At 40.4% G+C, this 21,190-nt stretch overlaps 1 protein-coding gene across 1 annotated transcript; it reads left to right on the top strand.

Annotated features, from left to right (window-relative positions):
* Positions 9,039-18,979, top strand: PTCHD3 (patched domain containing 3). Its single transcript, XM_021064277.1, is given in 5 exon segments — positions 9,039-9,126; positions 9,202-9,676; positions 9,678-9,865; positions 9,868-10,172; positions 15,073-18,979. Coding segments are annotated over 5 exon segments (1,062 nt in total). The 3' UTR covers positions 15,079-18,979.

Raw genomic sequence — 21,190 nt, 5'->3', positions numbered from 1 at the left:
ATGCAGAAAAAGCATTTGACAAAATCCAACACCCATTTCTGATAAAAACTCTTCAAAAGGTGGGCATAGAGGGAACCTACCTCAACATAACATAGGCCATATATGGCAAACCCAGAGCTAACATCATTCTCAATGGTGAAAAGCTGAAAGAATTCCCACTGAGATCAGGAACAAGACAAGGATGTCTGCTCTTGCCACTACTATTCAACATAGTCTTGGAAGTCCTAGCCATGGCAGTCAGAGAAGTAAAAGAAATAAAAGGAATCCAAATTGGAAAGGAAGAAGTAAAACTATCACTATTTGCAGATGACATGATACTATACCTAGAGAATTCTAAAGACTCTACCAGAAAACTGTTAGAGCTCATCCACGAATTTGGCAAAGTCACAGAATAATACACAGAAATCAACTGCATTTCCATATACTAACAATGAAAGATCTCAGAGAGAAATTAGGGAAGCAATCCTGTTTACCATCACATCCAAAAGAATAAAATACCTAGGAGTAAACCTGCCAGAAGAGACAAAAGAACCTGTACTCTGAAAACTATAAGACACTGATGAAAGAAATCAAAGATGACAGAAATAGATGGAAAGATGTACCATGCTCTTGGATTGGAAGAGTCAATATCATCAAAATGACTATATGAACCAAGGCAATCTATAGATTCAATGCAATCCCTATCAAATTACCAAGGATATTTTTTACAGACCTTGAACAAAATATTTTAAAGCTTGTTTGGAAGCACTAAAGACCCAGAATAGCCAGACATCCTGAAAAAGAAAAATGGAGCTGGAGGAATCAGGCTCCCGGACTTCAGACTATATGACAAAGCTACAGTCATCAAAACCGTATGGTGGAGTTCCCATCATGGCTCAGCGGAAGCAAATCCAACTAGGAACCATGAGGTTGCGGGTTCGATCCCTGGCCTCGCTCAGTGGGTTAAGGATCCAGAGTTGCTAAGAGCTGTGGTGTAGGCCGGCAGCTGTAGCTCCTATTCGACCCCTAGCCTGGGAACCTCCATATGCTGCGGGTGCAGCCCTAACAAAAAAAAAAAAAAAAAAAAGACAAAAAGAAAACCGTATGGTATCAGCACAAAGACAGACATATAGATCAGTGGAACAGGCTAGAAAGCCCAGAATTAAACCCACACACCTACAGCCAACTCATCTATGACAAAGGAGGCAAGACTATACAATGGAGAAAACACAGCCTGTTCAATAAGTGGTGCTGGGAAAACTGGACAGGACAGCCACATGGAAAAGAATGAAATTAGAACACTCCCTAACACCATACACAAAAATAAACTCAAAATGGATTAAAGACCTAGATATAAGACCAGACACTCTAAAACTCTTAGAGGAAAACATAGGCCAAACACTCGCCGACATAAATGACAGCAACATCTTCTCAGATCCACCTCTCAGAGTAATGACAGTAAAAACAAAAACAAACAAATGGGATTTAAACTTAAAAGTTTCTGCACAGCAAAGGAAACCCTAAACAAAACGAAAAGACAACCCATAGCATGGGAGAAAATCTTTGCAAATGAATTGACTGACAAAGGATTAATCTCAAAAATTTATAAACATCACCTGCAGCTCCATACCAAAAAAACAACCCCATCAAAAAAATGGACAGAAGATCTGAACAGACAGTTCTCCAAAGAAGACATACGGATGGCCAAAAAACACATGAAAAGATGTTCAACATCACTAATTATTAGATAAATGCACATCAAGACCACTATGAGATACCACCTTACACCAGCCAAAAAGGCCATCATCAAAAAGTCTACAAACAGTAAGTTCTGGAGAGGGTGTGGAGAAAAAGGAACTCTATGACAGGGATTATAAATTGGTACAAACACTGTGGAAAACAGTATGGAGATTCCTCAGAAAACTAAACATAGAACTACCATTTGATCCAGCAGTCCCACTCCTGGGCATCTATCCAGAGAAAACCATGACTCAAAAAGATACATGTACTCCAGTGTTCATTGCAGCACTATTTTCAATAGCCAAGACATGGAAACAACCTAAATGTCCAGTGACAGAGCAGCGGATCAAGAAGATGTGGTACGTATACACAGTGGAATATTACTCAGCCATTAAAAGGAATGGAATAATGGCATTTTTAGCAACATGGGTGGACCTAGAAATTATCATGCTAAGTGAAGTCAGTCAGATGATAAGACACCAGCATCAAATGCTATCACTGACATGTGGAATCTGAAAAAAGGACACAATGAACTTGGCAGAACAGATACTGATTCACAGACTTTGAAAAAACTTATGGTTTCCAAAGGAGACATTTTGAGGGGTGGGAGGATGCGCTGGGGGTGTGGGATGGAAATCCTATAAAATTGGATTGTGATGATCGTTGTACAACTATAAATGTAATGAATTCATTGAGTAATAAAATAAAATAATACTGGAAAAAGTATATATATAATTGGCTTTGATACTATTGTAAGTCATGATTTTAAGAATGCGCTGCTCTATGGAAATTCAGTTGGAGTTCACATATTGATTTTATATACAGCTACCTTGCGAATTCTCTCTCATATTTTGTGTATTTTTAACCTACAAATACAACCATGTCATAATGTGAATTATGCCACAAATTCAAAATAAAAGAAGTTTTATTTCTTCTTTTCTAGTCACAAAACTTTCGTGCCTTCCTCTTGCTTTCTTGCTCTGCCTAGGAGTACTATTGAAATGCCGAATTGAAGATAATGAACATTCTTGTCTTTTCTTGAATTCCAAGGGAAACTTTCAATGACTCACCATTACATCTGCAGGTTATGGAAGTTTGGGGGTAGTTCTATTCCACATTTGCTGGTTGTTTTGAATCATAAATGGCAATGAACTTTATCAAATACTTTTTCTAGATCTGTTAAGGTTATTATAGAATTTATTTTATTTGTCAGTGCATTACATTTATTGCTTTTCTGATGTTAAATTTGCATCTTTCATATAAACCACCCTTGGTAATGATAGATTATCCTGTCTACATGTGACTCGCTTTGATTTGTTTGTGATTTTCCTCTCCTGTATTGCCCGTGCCAGGCCTTAGTACCAAAGTTATGCTACTCTCAGAGTTCCTTTTGTGGCTCAGTGGGTTAAGAACATGACTAGTATCTGTGAGGATGTGGGTTTGATCCCTGGCCTCGCTCAGTGGGTTAAGGATCTGGTGTTACCATGAGGTGTGGTGCAGGTCTCAGACACGGCTCAGATCTGGCTGGCATTGCTGAAGTTGTGCTGGAGATAGGCCGGCGGCACCTCCAATTCATCCCCTAGCCTAGAAACTTCCATACACCTCAGGTGTGGCCCTAAAATACAAAAAAAAAAAAAAAAAAAAAGTTGTGCTACTCTCACAAAGTAAGTCTTCCCTCTTATTCCTATTATCTAGAAGATTCTGGGCAAGATTGGTGTTATTCCTCCCTTTAATGCTTAATGGTCCTTCCAAAGAAATCACAGGGGCCTGGAGTATTGTTTTATAGCTATTTAATTCTGATACAATTTCTTTGATTTTTTATTATTTCTTTATTTGATGATTATTAAAGTTTTCTCTTTCTTTTTGAGTTGGTTTGAAGTTTTGTTTTGTTTTGTTTTCTTCTTGCTTGTTTTAGGTATTTGTCCACTTGAAGTAAGTTTTCCTATTTTTTGTTTTATAGTATCTTTTAATCTATTTCATTTCTGCAACATCTGGGGCAGTGTGTTTCATTTCCATTCTTTTTTTTTCTTTTTTCTTTTTTTGTCTTTTTAGGGCTGCAGCCATGGCATATGGAAGTTCCCAGGCTAGGGGCAAATCAGAGCTGCAGCTGCTGACCTACGCCGTAGCCACAGCGACGCCAGATCCGAGCTACATCTGTGATCTACACCACAGTTTGAACAGATGCCAGATCCTTAACCCACTGAATGAGGCCAGGGATCAAACCCACATTCTCATGGATACTAGTTGGGTTCTTAACCTGCTGAACTCCTAGACCAATGTTTTAATCCTGCCATAATGTGGACACCTCAGGGAAATGATAAAACCAGGAACGCATAACTTTGAAAGTCTAATTTGTGAAAGTGTTAAATTTCTGAAAACTAGAAATCCTCCAATTTCTTAGACCTATTTTACCAGAAAATAGTTGTAACATACAATATTTTTCCTAATCATGCTGCACAAGAAGTCACTGCCTTAAAATATTTATGGAATAGTAAAACTTTTACAATCAAAGGATCAATGTTACCAACTGTTTGTCAATTGAGAATATTATCATCAACAAGTAACACTCTGCCATTTATTATCCCAACGTCATTCCATCTCAAACATAACATGTCCAAAAACAAAACTTTATCTGGAAGTTCCCATTGTGGCTCAGTGGTAATTAGCCCAGCTAGTATCCATGAGGATGTGGGTTTGATCCCTGGCCTCACTCAGTGGTTTAAGGATCTGGCATTGCTATGAGCTGTGGTGTAGGCCAGCAGCTGCAGCTCTGATTCAACCCCTGGGTAGGGAACTTCCATAAACTGCAGGAGAGCCCCCACCCCCACCCCACCAAAGCAAAACAAAACCTCTTGATCCCTTCCTGCCAAAACAAATCTATTTTTCTAGTGTCATCCAGCCAAGTAAATGGCACCACCATTAACGCAAAATGTTTGCTCAAGCCAAAGGCTTGGGAGATATTCCTGACTCCTTTATTTCTCCCACACTCAGCATCCACTTTGGCAGCACATTCCTTTGGCTCTGCCTTCTCCAATATCCCCAGTCCAGTCACATCTTAGCAGCTTGATCTCCAACACCTTGATCTAAACCACTATGATTTCCAGCCTGAATTGCAACAGGTTTCTGGCTAGCCCCCTACTTCCACTCTTACTACTCCTATTAGTCCACTCCCCACACAGCTGCCAGGGTAATTTTCTTCAAACACAAATAAGATTATTTCACTCCTCTCTGCGCACAATGCTATGGTTTCCATCACATTAGAATAAACCCCTGTTCCTTCCATGGCTTACAGGGCTCTAAATGGTCTGGCTATTGTCTCTCCACCTGAAAGCAAGTTCATTCTTCCCCTGCCTTACTCTGCTCCATCCAAACTCTCCCTGGCCTGTGTGGTCCATCTACCCAGATGGAAGCTTTAGGTGTGTTCTTTTGCTTCACTGTCTCTCTTCATTCAGGTCCCTCCTCACATGACCTAGGCAAAGAGGAGAGACCACTCACCTAAAAGAGCATCTCTTGTCACTCCCTAAACTAGTGGTTCTCACCTCAGGCTGTACATTAGACCTGTCTGAGGTACTTAAAAATTGGAATGCCCAGGCTATACTTTTGAGCAGCTGAAAATGAATCTCTGCAGGTGAAACCAGGGCTTCCTCCTTTTTTAAAGCTCCCAGCTGTTTCCAGTGTTGAGATAAGTCTGAGTCCCGCTGCTTCAAGTCCTGACCCTGCTTTATTTGTCTTCATAGCCCTTATTACTATTGACATAACATTTTATGTTTATTTGTTCTCTAGAATTTGCTCCATGTGTTTAAGACCCTTTCTGTGTTTTGCCCTAGAATATCTTGCAAATTATAGGTTTTTTGTTTTTTGTTTTTTTCTTTTTAGGGCTGCATCCACAGCATATGGAAGTTCCCAGGCTAGGGATTGAATCAGAGCTGCAGAAGAAGAACATTCCTCCCCCCACAAAAAACAGAAAAAATAATAATAATTTCAGGAAGAAGAGACTGTCCTTTCAAAGAAAGAAAAATTGATCATGCCAAAAAAAAATCATTGTACATTGTGTTGTGTGGTTATTTTCCATTAGCTATGGGCTTTTTCATGTTGTTTCTTGTAGCTATTTTTTTTCTTCTTCTTCTTTTTTTTTTTTTTTTTTTTTTGTCTTTTTAGGGCTGCACCCTTGGCGTATGGAAGTTCCCAGGCTAGGGGATGAATCAGAGCCACGTCCGAGACCTACACTGCACCTCACAGCAATGCTGGATCCTTAACCCACTGATGGAGGCCAGGGATTGAACCCTCGTCATCGTGGATACTAGTCGGGTTCGTTAACCACTGAGCCACGATGAGAATTCCCTTTTCTTCCAGTGTTATTGAGATAATTGACATTCAGCACTGTGTAAGTTTAAGGTGTACAGCGTCATGATTTGACTTACATACATCCTGAGATGATTGCTGCAGGAAGTTTGGTGAACATCTATCATCTCAGGCAGACACGAAATAAAAGTAGAAAAAAAAATTTTTCCTTGTGATGGGAACACTTACGATTTACTCTCTTAACAACTTTCATATATAACACATAGCAGTGTTAATTATATTTATCACTGTATATTATATCCCTAGTATTTCTTTATCTTCTCACTGGACGTCTGTATCTTCTAATCACCTTCATCCAATTCCTCCTCCCCCCACCTCCTACCTTAAGTAACCATACATCCGATCTCTTTTGTATGTGCTCAATAGAAGTCATTTGCGTTTACCAATTTTTTTGACTTGTCCCTTGTTAATGAATATTTGTATTACATTGTTTTCAAGCTCCAGGTTTCCCTTATTACAAAAAGTGTTGCATATCTCATGTAATCATCAAACTCTACAAGATGAATACAATTTAATCCCATTTTACAGATGAAGATTGGGAAAGGATAGAGAAATGAAGTCATTTGCCTAATCTTATGCATATAACAAGTGGAAAGGGTAGAATTTTAATCCAGAGCCTATGTTCTTTACGACCTTCTGTTGTCTTCCTGCTAACATGGGGAACTATATTAATATTTATTTACTATATTAAATAAAGTGTTGGAGGCATGCTGCAGAGCATATACACTAGGGTCTTCAGTGATGTTTATAATATGTTATTTCCTCATCTTAGGTTATGGATTCACAGGTGTTTATTTTTGTGCTTCTTAATTTACATCAGTGTCACATATGAACTTCCATATGTTTCATCTATTACACAACAAAAACTTTAAAAAATCCCGGGGAGTTCCCGTCGTGGTGCAGTGGTTAACGAATCCAACTAGGAACCATGAGGTTGCGGGTTCGATCCCTGCCCTTGCTCAGTGGGTTAACGATCCGGCGTTGCCATGAGCTGTGGTATAGGTCGCAGACACGGCTCGGATCCCGTGTTGCTGTGGTTCTGGTGTAGGCTGGCAGCTACAGCTCTGATTCGACCCCTAGCCTGGGAACCTCCCATATGCTGCAGGAGCGGCCCAAGAAATGGCAAAAAGCCAAAAAAAAAAAAAAAAATCCCAGTACTGGTATAAAGATATGTGGGTAAGTACTAAAGAAGAGTCCTTTAGATTGCTTTAAATTTTCTGACCTATTCCTGTGTGGCTGGGGAAAGGAGAGGTTGGAATAATGATTTAGTAATCCACGGAGAGCAAATCTCAAGTTTGGTCAAATATGGCCTCCATCCTTTCTGGACACATCTGCGTCCCTTCCATAGGAGCTAATCTTGTCCCAGTATTCATGGGTATGGTGGGAGACACAATGATACAGTTGATTGGACTAAGAGAGATAAACTGACAGAGATGTTACTGTCGATTCATTTCTTGGACTCAGTCGATTGGTCTATAAACAGGCACATGACTCAGGCTAAGCCAATCAGTGTCCTTTTCCTAGAATTTTGGAACCAGAATTGGGAACTTATGAAGATTCAAACTCCGATCTGCTGGTAGACGTTTGGGGAAAAATTCATTTGCATTGAAAGAGAAGAGATCCAAGGCAGACAGGAAAAATGACCAGCCACGGGTAGCATTGATGACATTCAAGGCTTGGTTCCAGGTGTTCCTGAGGCCCAGCTGCATCCAAAACCTTCCAGAGCTAAGTTGTTTTGTAAGAGTCCACAGTATACACTTAATAAATTACTTTTTTAAAGTACTTTTAAGAAGTTTCTTTTTTACTGAAGAGTTCTAATTTCCTTAGGCCAATTAACCAGCAGGTGGTGCTGCAGAGGTCTAGGAAGACAGCTATCAGGATAAGAGGACTTTCTCTGATGGCCACTGAGAGTTTAATAAGTTATAGACCTCACGACAAGTATTTCTACTGAACAGCTAAAAGAAAAAACCCTTAGCGGGAGTTCCCACTGTGGTACAGAAGAAATGAATCTGACTAGTATGCATGAGCATGTGGGTTGATCCCTGGCCATGCTCAGTGGGTTAAAGATCCAGTATTGCCCTGAGCTGTGGTGTAGGTCGCACATGCAGCTTGGATCCCGTGTTGCTGTGGCTGTGGTGTAGGCCAGCAGCTGTAGCCCCGATTAGACTCCTAGCCTGGGAACCTCCATATGCCGCAGGTGCGGCCCTAAAAAAGGGCAAAAAGCCAAAAAAAAATTCTCACAAATGTAATTCTTGTACTCTGAATAAAAAACATTCATTCACTTAGCATTGTTGATATCGCAAAACACTCTAAATAATCCTCAGGTTGTTATGAAATTAGGTTATGGCTAAGTAATGTCTCACTTATAGACTGGAAAAGTATAGAGCAGTTGAAAAGTGTTAAGATAAAGCTACACACACTCCCAGGCTAAGAAACTTTGACAAATTTGGTGATTTGCATATACAGTGCAATATTAATGAAAAGTACATATTTACATCTATTTTGATATGCCTACAAATGCAAAGAAAACTGTAAGGATAAATACCCACTTCTAAACCCTTGCATTAAGAGGAATGGGAGAGAAGGACGTTTTAGGGTTGAGTTTAGGGTTGGTTTTTTTTTTTTTTTTCTTCACTTTTCACTCTATGCATTTACTTCTAATTTTTACAAGGAGAATGTTACGTCTGTAGCTAAAAAATAAAAACAACTAAATTAGGTGTACCGGATTCACCAAAGCCTTACCCTGAGGACCATGCTTCTGGAAGATCCACACCCCCTCCCCCCGCAAGGTAAAGGCTGCCACTAAGAGCACATGTACTATCTGTGCTGTGTGTCTGTGTCTTTGTGCACGCGCCTGTGAACAAGCCAAATCACTCGCCTTTAGGAAGGGTTCCTCGTATTAACTGACTCCTGAGAGGATGGGCGCCAGGGACAAATTTAGGGCTAGTTAAGCTACCATGCGCCTCCCAACGAAGCCCCAGCATCCCGGAACGAGCAGCCAGAGCTCAAACGGACTCCCGCAGACTTCCTCCAGGAAACGGTTAGGTGGGGTGGAGAAGGGCGCTCCTTGTCTGACCTGCGACCCAGCTTGAGAAGGTTGAGACAGTGGCCTTTCACGCTGAGAAACCAGCCTTAGCTCCGCTAAGGTTGCGCTGGAGGAGGAGGAGGAGCCCCGGTGGGAGGCGGGGAAGGAGCCGGGCTCAGCATCCCAGCGGCGGGAGTCGGAGGCGGGGCCTGAGGGGGGCTCGCAGCTGCCGGGGCAGCCTGGGTCTCCGCCGCCGCCGCCGCAGCACTGGACGTCCAGTCAGGGACCGGAACCTGAGTTCGGCTGGGCGCGGTCTCTGCCAAAGCCCTTGGTGTTCGCGAAGCCCCGCCGCCGCGCCAACTGCCTGGAGACGCCCCTGTCCCGTGCCTTCCGGCCGCTGAAATGGGAGGTGGGCTCGCGCCCCTGGGTCTTCCTGCTGCTGCCCACGGTTTTGACGGCCCTCGTCGGCTCTGGCCTGATTTACCTGCCCAAGGATGCAGAAGAAGACATAGGGAGCCCGGCCAAGGCTGAGCGACGCTTTGTGCACGGCCGTTTCACCGCCAAGGACTCATTTCTTCTTCTCCAGGAAGAGCACCGAGTTCAATTGGGTCCTAGTTGTCTCCAGCACCGCCTCGCTGCTAGAATAAGAAGCCGTGTCTGAAATTAATAAATTGGACGAGGCGGTGCGGGGTTTGTCCGTCAGGGGTGGGGGTGGGGAAGGAACTTAGATCTAGTACAATGAGGTCTGCTCCATGAACCGCGGCTGTGGGTCCCCTCCAACCCACTCTTGTTCGCCTGGAAAACAGAGACCTCAGCCTGTGAAACATCACTCTCCCCATCTACAGCCTAGCCAAGTGGTATGGTCTACCTGGCCATCATCCTAGGAGGAACCCTCTTAGGTGAGAGTTTGGGCCCAAGCCAGTTAGTCCTGGAGGCCAAAGCCATGCGGCTCCGGTACTGCCTGAAGACGGGAGGAGAGGACATCGAGCTTAGCAAGACGTGGCTGATCCATTTCCTGAACCAAGTTAAGAGCATGGAAAAGAGTCTGGCTTTGGAGACTATCCAGGTACCCGGCCGGTGGGGTTTCAAGGGAGGTCAGGAAAGGTGGGAGGGATGGTTTAAGACTTGTGCCGAGGACCGTAGCAATAGCACTCCTTTTTCTTTTTTCTTTTTTTTTCTTTCTTTTCTTTTTTTGCCATTTCTTGGGCCGCTCCCGCCGCATATGGAGGTTCCCAGGCTAGGGGTCTAATCAGAGCTGTAGCTGCCAGCGTACGCCAGAGCCAGAGCCACAGCAACGCGGGATCCAAGCCGCATCTGACACCTACAGCACAGCTCATGGCTACGCCTGATCCTTAACCCACTGAGCAAGGCCAGGGATAGAACCCTCAACCTCATGGTTCCTAGTTGGATTCGTTAACAACTGCGCCACGCCGGAAACTCCTTGACTTGAAACTCTTCAAGTCCTCTACTGCATTTGGTTCTTAATCCAACTTTCCTAAAGTAACACACTGAAGGCTGCCCCAAATCTTAAATCCTTGGTACCATTCTGGTGAAAAAAAACCACAAATCCTACATCCTCAAGGTAAGTCTGTTCAGTACAGACATGGATCTTCAGGTTTAGTTTGGTTTTCAGGTCAAATTACATTAAAATTCTTACTTTGAGTTAAAGTCTTTACTAGTTTCCAGGAGCCCCCTAAAATTTGTTTGGAGTTCATTGGAATAAAAAAGAACACATCTTTAAGCAAAAGTTCAAGGTGTCCTTGAGAAAGATAAGCAGCTGAGCTTTTCAAAAGTAAGAGCACAGAGCCAGGCACATGTTAGCTGTTTCTTACTTGTTGGGATGGCAGACCTACTATCACTTGTTGGGATGGCAAACCTACTATCACCCTGAATAAGACTGGTAAAAGTGAGACACCTACTGGAAAAAGCCTTTGACTAGCAAGGCCTTTTTGAAATGATATTTGTGCAATTAAAATAGTACAAGAAAACAACCTAATAAAAATCTGGAAAAGCCAGAATGTCTGTAGTGATTTCACAGTTTTACATCAGATTCTGATTTCATAATATTCAAGAGTTTTAAACTTTAGATTTTTGAAAGAAACATTGGAAAGCATGACAGATTTTTTTGGGAAGAACACATCTTTGTTACTTTATTCTAAAATTATTATCCATGTGTTTGGATTTTTTAAGCATTCAGTCAGTAAGCTGTAGTGTTTCAATATCGTTTGTAACTCACACACAAATAATGGAATTTTAAGTTATTTGAGTATGTTTTTGTGGCAGGTGGTCTACTTTACATCACTTTTTAGACAACTGGAATTTGAGGCAACTTCTATGACAGTGATCCCCTTGTTTCAGTTGGCATACCTTCTAATCATAATGTTTGCAGTCATATCATCCTACAAGTAAAACACTCATTAGCTTTTTAAACTCAACTTTAAAAAGTATTTTATTGTGATTATATATATATAGTATATGTAATATTTATAACATGTGATGTGCCATTTTAAAAACTATTTTTTAAGTTTTATTTTTGTTTATTTTTTGCATTTTTAGGGCCGCACCTGTGTTCCCAAGCTAGGGGTTGAATTGGAGCTGCAGCTGCTGGCCTATGTGACAGCCATAGCAACGCAGGATCTGAGCCTCGTAGGTGACCTACACCACAGCTCCTGGCAATGCAGGATCCTTAACCCACTGAGCGGCCAAGGATCGAACCTGCATCCTCATGGTTACTACTTTGATTCATTACCACTGAGCCACAACGGGAACTGCTTAAAAACCATTTTTAAGGGTACAATTAGGTGGCATTAACTACATTCACACTGTTGTACAACCACCAAAACTATCTCTTTCCAAAAATCTTCCATCACCCCAAATAGAAACTCTGTAACCATTAAGCAGTAAATCCCCACTGCCTTCCCCAAGTCCTGGTTAACTTTTGATCTACTTTCTGTCTCCATGAATTTGCATATTCTAGAGATTTCATATTAAGTGGAATCATACAGTATTTGTCCTTTTGTGAATAGTTTATTTCACTTAGCATAATGGTTTCAAGGTTTATGTATGTTGTAGCATGAGTTCCTTTTCATGGTGAATAATATCCAGTTTTATGTATATACATTTTGTTTACTCACTTATCTGTTGACAGGCACTTGGGATGTCTTCACCTTTTGACTGTTGTGAATAATGCTGCAAGAAACATTGGTGTACGTATCTCTGTTTGAGCCCCTGTTTTCAATTCTTTTCAAGTACCTACCTGGGTGTAGACTAGTGGGTTGTGTGATAATTCTCTGGTTAGCTCTTTTTTGGCTGCCCCCACAGCATAGGGAAGTTCCTGGGCCAGGGACTTAATCCAAGCTGCAGCTGTGATCTTTGCCACAGATGCTGCAACTCCAGATCCTTAACCCACTGCACCAGGCTGGGGATCGAATCCGTGCCAACACAGGGACAACACCAGATCCTTAACCCTGCTGCACCACAGCGGGAATTCCTCTGGTTAACTTTTTGAAGAAACATCAAATTATTTTCCAGAGAGACTATACTGTTTCATACCCACCAGCAATGTATAAGCTTTCCAGTTTCTCAGCATACTCACAACACTTGTTATTTTCTGTTTTAGTGATTCTAACCATCCTAGTAGGTGCAAAGTGACATTTTATTGTTGCTTCGATTTATATTTCCCTAATTACTAATTATATTAAATATCTTTTTGTGTGCTTATCGGTCATTTGTATATCATCTTTGGAGAAATATCTGTTCAAGTCCTTTGCCCATTTTCTTTTTTCTTTTTAAGGCCACACCTGTGGCATATGAAGTTCCCAGGCTAGAGGTCAAATTGGAGCTGCAGCTGCTTGGCTGTGCCACAGCCACAGCAATACCAGATCCAAGTTGCATCTACAACTTACACCACAGCTTGCAGCAATGCCAGATCCTTAACCCATTGAGTGAGGCCAGGGATTGAACCCACACCTTGACAGATACTAGTCAGGTTCTTATTCTGCTGAGCCACAACAGGAATTCCCTTTGCCTGTTTTTAATGAAGCTGTTTGTCCTTTTGTTGTTGAGTCCTGTTTTTGATGTGTACTTTATATATTTTAGATATTAAGTCCTTATTAGGATATATGATTTTCAATGTTTTCTCCCACTCTGTAGATTAGCTCTTCACTTTCTTGCTAAAGTCCTTTAATGCACAAAAATTTTAAAAATTTTTGGCCACGCCCATGACATGTGGAAATTCCTGGGCCAGCAATAGAACTTATGCAAAAGCAGGACCTGAGCCGCTACAGTGACCCACTGTGACACAAGGGAACTCCTAAAAATTTTAATTCAACTTACCTATTTTTGATTTTGCTACTTGTGTTTTTGGTGTTAAATCTAAGAATCCCTTGACAAGTCTAAGTCATGCACACTTATCCTATGTTTTCTTCAAAAGTTTTCTGGTTTCAGCTCTGTATTTAGGTGATTGATTAATTTTTAATTCATTATTATATATGATGTGAAGTAGGGATCCAACTTCATTCTTGTGCAAGTATCATTTGTTGAAGAAACTGTTCTTTTCCAGTTGATTAGACTTTGCATCCTTGTCAAAAATCTGTGGGCTGTAGATGTATGTGTTTATCTCTAGATACTCAGTTATATTCCATTGTCCTATATGTCTGTCTATATACTAGTACCACACTGTTTTTGTTTTGTTTTGTTTTGTTTGTCTTTTTAGGGCTGCACTCGAGGCATATGGGAAGTTCCTAGACTCAGGGTCAAATCGGAGCTGTAGCCACTGGCCTACGCCACAGTCATAGCAACACCAGATCTGGGCCAAGTCTGCAACCTCTACCACAGCTCACGGCAATTCCAGATCCTTAACCCACTGGGCAAGGCCAGGGATTGAAGCTGCGTTCTCATGGATACTAGTCAGATTCGTTTCCCCTGAGCCACAACAGGAACTCCTAGTAGCACACTCTTTTAATTAACGTAGCTTTGTTATAAGTTTTGAAATCTGGAAATAAGAAAGTTTAGCTATTTTTCATATGGTCTTGCCTGAAAAAGTTCTTTCTCTAATTACATTCTTACGACTTTGGAATCAGCAGCTCCATTTTCATCTCCAAATCTTCAAACCAAACTTAATTTCTCTCTCCTGCTAAAAATTTTCTAAAGGCAGCCATCTGTCATTTGTTTTAAAGCAGTTAGCAAATAAGTAAAATAGAAAACCTAAGGTTATTGTCAATATTTTAAAATATAAAGTTGTGGTTGTTAGGGAGATAAAGTGTTAAATCCATTCTTTAAAATGTTGTAGATATATATATTCCCATTCCTATTGCTCCAACCAAGAATCAGGAATAGGTGGTGTTATTCAAAATGCACTATGTGTCACATCGTGTTTTCTTTTTTGCAATTAGTGGCCACTTTTCTAGAGTTTGGTTATCCAGTACAGGAGAATCCTGAAAATCTTTTAGAGGGAGGCTTTCATACTTTTTGTCACAGTACATGTTGAACCAGTTTTGAAATACAGGAGCTATACAGGATTGTGTTTATGACTAATTGGAGTCAAGGGGAGGTGAGAAGATAACTGGATATGGGTACTTTCCGACTGCTGGCCTTTCATCTGCTGTTGTATTCCATTCCCACTCCTTTGACGATCAGAGTGGAATTAACTATCTGCAGTACTTTTGTATATCTTTGGTTCTGAAATGCCAGTCGGTGGAGTAGGGCTTGGCTAGCTTCTAAGACTCAACCAGTATGGTCTGGTAAAAGAACAGATCTCCAACTTTTATGTTCCCTTTTTTTCTTTTTCTTTTTTCCAATTGGTCTGGGCTAGTGCCTAGAAATTAAAGTTCTCCAGCAGACAGCTATGGAATTATTGCCCGAGAGGTCTCTGAGTAGGTGTCCAAGCCAAGAATGTTATGAATTGATGGAATTCAGTGTGGAAACTACCCCCACAAGTTCCATGATTTTTCCCTCCACATTTGCAGGTGTGACTGTGTACGAAAGAAAATGTGGGTTGCAGCCTTCAGAGTGATTTCTGCCACCTTGGCAGTGGTGAGTGTCTTTGGCCTGATGTTGTACGTTGGGGTTCCTTTTGTGACCATAGTTGCAAATTCACCCTTTCTTATTCCAGGTGAGTGAAAATGTGGGGCTACACATTGTGTGTGTGGGGGGGTGTGGGGTAGATAAAGGAAAGGGACTGTCTTATATTAAGCATACTAATTATATTTAGGTGGCGCTACAGATCCAAAATGGGCTATCAGAAAAGAAGAAAATCAAATAAATTATGTGTCTCTAGAGTTGAAAAAAAAAAATCTAGTACCCCAAAGGGAAAAACACGGAGCAGGGACATAAATAGGCAGTTGATACACACACACAAACACACACACACACACACACACTCCAAAATACTAATCCCTGAAAATATAAGAAAAAATATATATGGCCTCTCAGTTAATCCAGGATGAAAGTTAAACCAAAAGTGAGACACCTTGTTTTCTTATTAGATTAATGAATATTAGTAAGATTGAAGGTTTTGGAAAGGTGGTGTGCAAATGAACACTCTCATAGTCTGTTGAGGGAAAATTGTAAATCAGTACTCTTTTTAAATCCAATTTCACAGCAAATCAAAAGACTTAAAAATTTAAAAGGGAATAACTTTGACCTGCCAACTCCATTTCTAAGAATTTGTCCTAATTATTGGACAAGTGCTCACAAAGCAGAACAAGTATGTTCATTTCAGTGTGATTTTGAATAGGAACCAAACAAAAGCAACTTAATCCCGCATCAACATGGGATCGGTCAATTCAAACATAGCCTATTAAAGTTTTGGAAGGCTATGCAGTCTTTATGAAGTGGTAGATATATAGCGTTAAATGAAAAATGCTGGTTATGAAACAAGATGCTTAAAATAGAGTGGTGTACACATATATGTGTATATTTGTATAGAGCAAATTCTGGATGAATATACATAAAATATTAGCAAGGATTTTCCCTGAAGGGGAGAATTACTTTTGTTTGAATTTTGCCTTTGTATTTTCCTGAACTTCCAGAATTTATTTTACCATAAGCACAAGAAGAGAGAGCTATTTATATTTTGTGAATAAGCAACTTGGAAGAAATACTATTTGGTTTCCAGGGGGGAGAGTGGAGGAAGCATGCACTGAAGGTGCCCCTTCCTGGTGCACACTCACACTCATCACCCAGGGTTCCCCACAGCCATGAATAGCTGGAGCGAAAGTGTATATACATCATCTTTGTATTGTCTGTGTGTGCACAGAAGTATGAGTGTAGGTGTGTGATTGAGTGTGGGGGGGTGTGATTTCAGCAACTCAAGCAATAAATATGTGAGGACATTTTCTAAACCAGGTTCTATAAATAATAAAATTTTTTAAATACCTAATACATATCAATGGGTTCACTCATGGTTCTTAGTTTCAATTTTTAGTACATGTGCTGCTGAAGCAAGCACATCACTTGTGGTTCTTAGTATTTCCAATTCTTCCCTTTGGTCCAGCTAAGTACAATTGGAATCCACAAAGCTGGCAGCAGTGGGACCATCAGGATGCAGTTTTTGACAGACGATATAAACCTGTGTCAGCGTAGACCCTGCTGCCTTGATCATACTCAGAGAACATCTGAATTAGAGGCAAAGCGCAATTCCCAGTTCTTCCCTTGTTGCCCATGGAGGAGATCCTCCACACTTGAAATCAAAATCAACATTTCACTTCCAAGTACTGATTTTGGATCAATACACACAGAAACAGAGGTGTACGTGGGTGAAAGTTGTAGAAAGCTTGAGGGAGATGAAATTTATCTGCAACATGCTCGTGCTGGCCTTTCTAACCCCTTTCTTCTCTGTATAGTCCTCTTCTAGCCTTCAACAATGATTTCAAAGTCCTCAAATGTTCTCCTGTCCTCTTCATTCCAAACCAATCCTCATACATCATTGTGGAAAAGACTGAGAACCTTAGCAGGCATTTAATATGCGAAGGATTCTTAAGATTTACTTTGGTACATGTTTCTGATCTCAAGTGTACTTGTATTTTATTGAGATTATGCCTTAAGGTGGTCAAGTGAAGTTTGAATGACAGCATTCTAGATATTAAAAATGAATGAATTTGTTTGTGTGTGTGTCTATAAACTATGTGGTGTGTATAAAATCATACCACACTGATAGCTAGATGCTACCTGGAGAACAGATAAATCCAGCTCATAATTTGAGCAGCAGAATGTTGGCTCAATGTTAGTTCATTAGAATAAAATGGCTTATGAGAGAAAAATGGTCTATAAAGTATTTGAATGGAATCAAAGATACATTTACTCATCATTAAAACACCTTAATGAGGGAGTGCCTGTTGTGGCGCAGTGGAAAGAATCCGACTAGGAACCATGAGGTTGCAGGTTCGATCCCTGGCCTCGCTCAGTGGCTTAAGGATCCGGCATTGCTGTGAGCTGTGGTGTAGGCTGGCAGCTGTAGCTTCTATTAGACTCTTAGCCTGAGAACCTCCATATGCTGCGGGTGCGGCCCTAAAAAAAGTCAAAATAAAACACCCTAAAGAGCAGCCCTCTTAGCGCAGGGGGCAGCTGTCAGTCTCATAAAACACCCTAAATGAAGACTGAGAGTAGGGTATACTGTGCTATATGAAAACGGGAGAATGTACAAAGCACAGAGTTATTGCAGAGCAAGGAGTGATAAATTGTATTGTGGATTCAGAGGCAACTGGAGAAAGTAGTATCCAAACACATACTAGGCAAGATAAGACCTTAAGAGACAGACAAAGAAAATAGTTTGATCTGTTTAATTGTTAATGGCTGTTAATGTATGAAGATTCCTGTTTCTTTTTTTAAACAGGTGTTGGGGTTGATGACATGTTTATCATGATGTCTGCCTGGCAGAGGCCAACATCATGGATAACTTAAAAGAGCGGATGTCCAATGTCTCTTCAAAAGCAGCAGGGTCCATTACAATCACCACCATCACCAATGTCCTGGCTTTCTAGACAGGAATTATGACCTCTTTCAGGTACTTACAATACTTCTGCATCTATACAGGAACAACACTGCTCCTTTGTTATCTTTATAACATCCCCTGTTTTGGAGCATTTATGGTCTTGGATGGTAAAAGAGAAGCGATCTGTCTGCGCTGGTTGAAGAAGCCAGAAACTCCCGACCAAAAATGTTTGTCATTAAAAAAGTCCTGCTGTCTTCCATGTAATTCTCTCCCAGACAAACATACAGATGATATCCATCCAATGAATTTGTTCTTTAGAGACTATTTTGGTCCTTTACTCACAAGACCAGAGGCCAAGATTTTGTAGTGCTTCTGTACACGCTGCGCCTCATACTTTGTATATAGGGGTGTTTCCAAGTGCAGGAAGGCTTAGACTTTCGAAATTTGGCAAGTGACCACTCCTATCTCACAGCATATTTTAATGTCGAAGAAGAGTATTTTTCAAGTTATGGTCCCAGGGTTATGGTTATCATTAGTGAAGCTCTTGATCACTGGGATAAAGATGCTAGGCAAAAATTGGAAGAATGTCTCACAGATTTCAAAAACAATGACTATATGGATAAAAATCTTAGAGTTTTGTTTACGAGAATATGTGTGATTTATGGAAAGCTGCCATCAAAATGTAAATGATATTTTTATAAGTAATAGTCCCAATTTTACAACAGACTTTCCACTTTTGGGATATGATATTAATATTTCATCGTCACATGAAATCATTTGTTCCCAGGCCTTCATTCAGACCATGGGCATTTCTTCTTCAACCAATAAGAAGCTGATATTACTCCAGTTCTGAGACTTAGCTAAAAAGTGTGATGTTCCCCTAATGGTGTATAACCATGCATTCATATTTTTTCTTTTTTCTTTTTTTCTTTTGCTTTTTAGGGCCACATTTGTGGCATATGGAAGTTCCCAGGCTAGGTGTCGAATCGGAGCTGTAACTGCTGGCCTACACCACAGCCACAGCAACGCCAGATCTGAGCTATGTCTGCAACCTACACCACAGCTCGTGGCAACGCTGGATCCTTAACCCACTGAGCAAGGCCAGGGATCAAACTCGCATCCTCATGGATACTAGTGGGGTTCATTAACCTTTGAGCCACAAAGGGAACGCCACATTCATACATTTTGATCAGTATTCTGCAATATTAGAAAACAATATTCAAAATGTAATTGTTGCATCAACAGCCATGTTGTTTCCTTATTGTTAATTCCTCATCCGCTGTTTTCCTTGTGGGTGGCTTGTTATTGCTTCTGTGATTGTTCAAGTAAAGTTAATGGGTTTCATGACATTCTAGAATGTCAATCTTGATTCCATATCCATGATTAATCTTGTTATTTTTATAGGGTTTTCTTTTGATTTTTCTGCTCACATTTTCTATGCATTTATTTCCAGTTCAAAGCCCTCAGTAAACTAAAAAGCCATTGAGGCATTATATCTGCTAGGCTCCCCCATGTTACAAAGTACAGTTTCAGCAATAATAGGGGTGTGTGTGTCTTATCTGCAGCTAAATCATACATCTTCAGAACATTTTTTTAAGATTGTTTCTTGTTATGGTATTTGGAGCTGCTCATGACCTAATTTTTATTACAGTATTTTAAACCTTTTTTGAGCGTGAATAGCCACTGACAAATCCAAGACTGATTACGGAATTCCTGATTGCCTAACCCAACCTGATAAAAATGCACTGTGAAGAAGAGTCAATAAGCTAAATATGAAGGCTTGTTTCCTTGGCTTGGAAATTCCATTTTTAAATGTTATTTAAAAAATAAAAATAAAATAAAATGTTATTTAAAATACTCCGAGAAAAATTAATTAATCTCAACGTTAAAATGTCTACTAAATTAGGAAGTCGTCATCTTTATTAGGTATAACTTTCCAGTTATTTTTTCTTTTATTTCATCATTAGAAGTTCTGCCTGAAATTCAAATATTTTATGTATTGTACTATAAATGGAATATTCTTTTCATTGTACCTCCTACATTCATTGTTAGGTAAAAGTGCAATTGATGGTTATTTACTCTCCCATTCTGGAGTTTATGTTTTTTTTGTTTTTGTTTTGTCTTTTTGCCTTTTTCTAGGGCCACACCCGCGGCATATGGAGGTTCCTAGGCTAGGGGTCTAATTGGAGATGTAGCCGTCAGCCTATGCCAGAACCACAGCAACACGGGATCCAAGCCGAGTCTGCAACCTACACCACAGCTCATGGCAACGCTGGATCCTTAACCCACTGAGCGAGGCCAGGGACCAAACTCACAACCTCACTGTTCCTAGTCGAATTCGTTAACCACTGAGTCACGACAGGAACTTCCAGGAGTTTATGTATTTTCTTAATGGTGTATTTTAATTACCTGAAGTTTTTAAAGTTTTGGAACCCAATTTATCATTTTTTTTAAGTTAGTGTTTTCTGTGTCCTCTAAGAAATCCTAGCCTAATCCAAGATTATAAAAAATGCATCTATGTTTTTCTTCTCAAAGCTAGTAGTTTTATTTTACATTTAGGGCTATGATTCATATACTTGTGTTTGTTGGGAAATATGGATAGAGGTTCATTTTCTTCCCATTACATTTTTGTCCCATTATCATTAATGAAAAGACTCTCCTTTCAGCAGAGGATTAACTCGGCACCTGAGTCAAATAGCCAATTGACAGTTTGTGTATTGCTGTATTTTTATGCATTGATCTCTTTATCTATACCAAAGCAGATACCACACTGCACTGATTACTGAAACTTTCTATTATTATTTATTTTGTCTTTTTAGGGCCACTCCCACGGCATATGGAAGTTCTCAGGCTAGTGGTCGAATGGAAGCAATAGCTGCTGGCCTACACCACAGCCACAACAATGGAAGATCCAAGCCGCATAGGTGATCAACACCACAGCTCACAGAAACACCAGATTCTTAACTCACTCAGCCCTGCCAGAGATCAAACCTGTGTCCTCATGGATACTAGTTGGGTTTTTTTAACCACTGAGCCACAATTCGAACTCCCTTTATGTTAATTACTGAATTAGTTTGGGTAAGTTACCCAGCATTTTTCCTCTCTTCCAAACCATTTTTGCTATTCTAGGCTCCTTACATTTAGATACTAAT

Source organism: Sus scrofa, chromosome 10, assembly GCF_000003025.6.
Source record: "Sus scrofa isolate TJ Tabasco breed Duroc chromosome 10, Sscrofa11.1, whole genome shotgun sequence".
NCBI classification, from domain to species: Eukaryota; Metazoa; Chordata; class Mammalia; order Artiodactyla; family Suidae; genus Sus; species Sus scrofa.
This window is presented reverse-complemented; position numbering and strand designations above follow the sequence as displayed.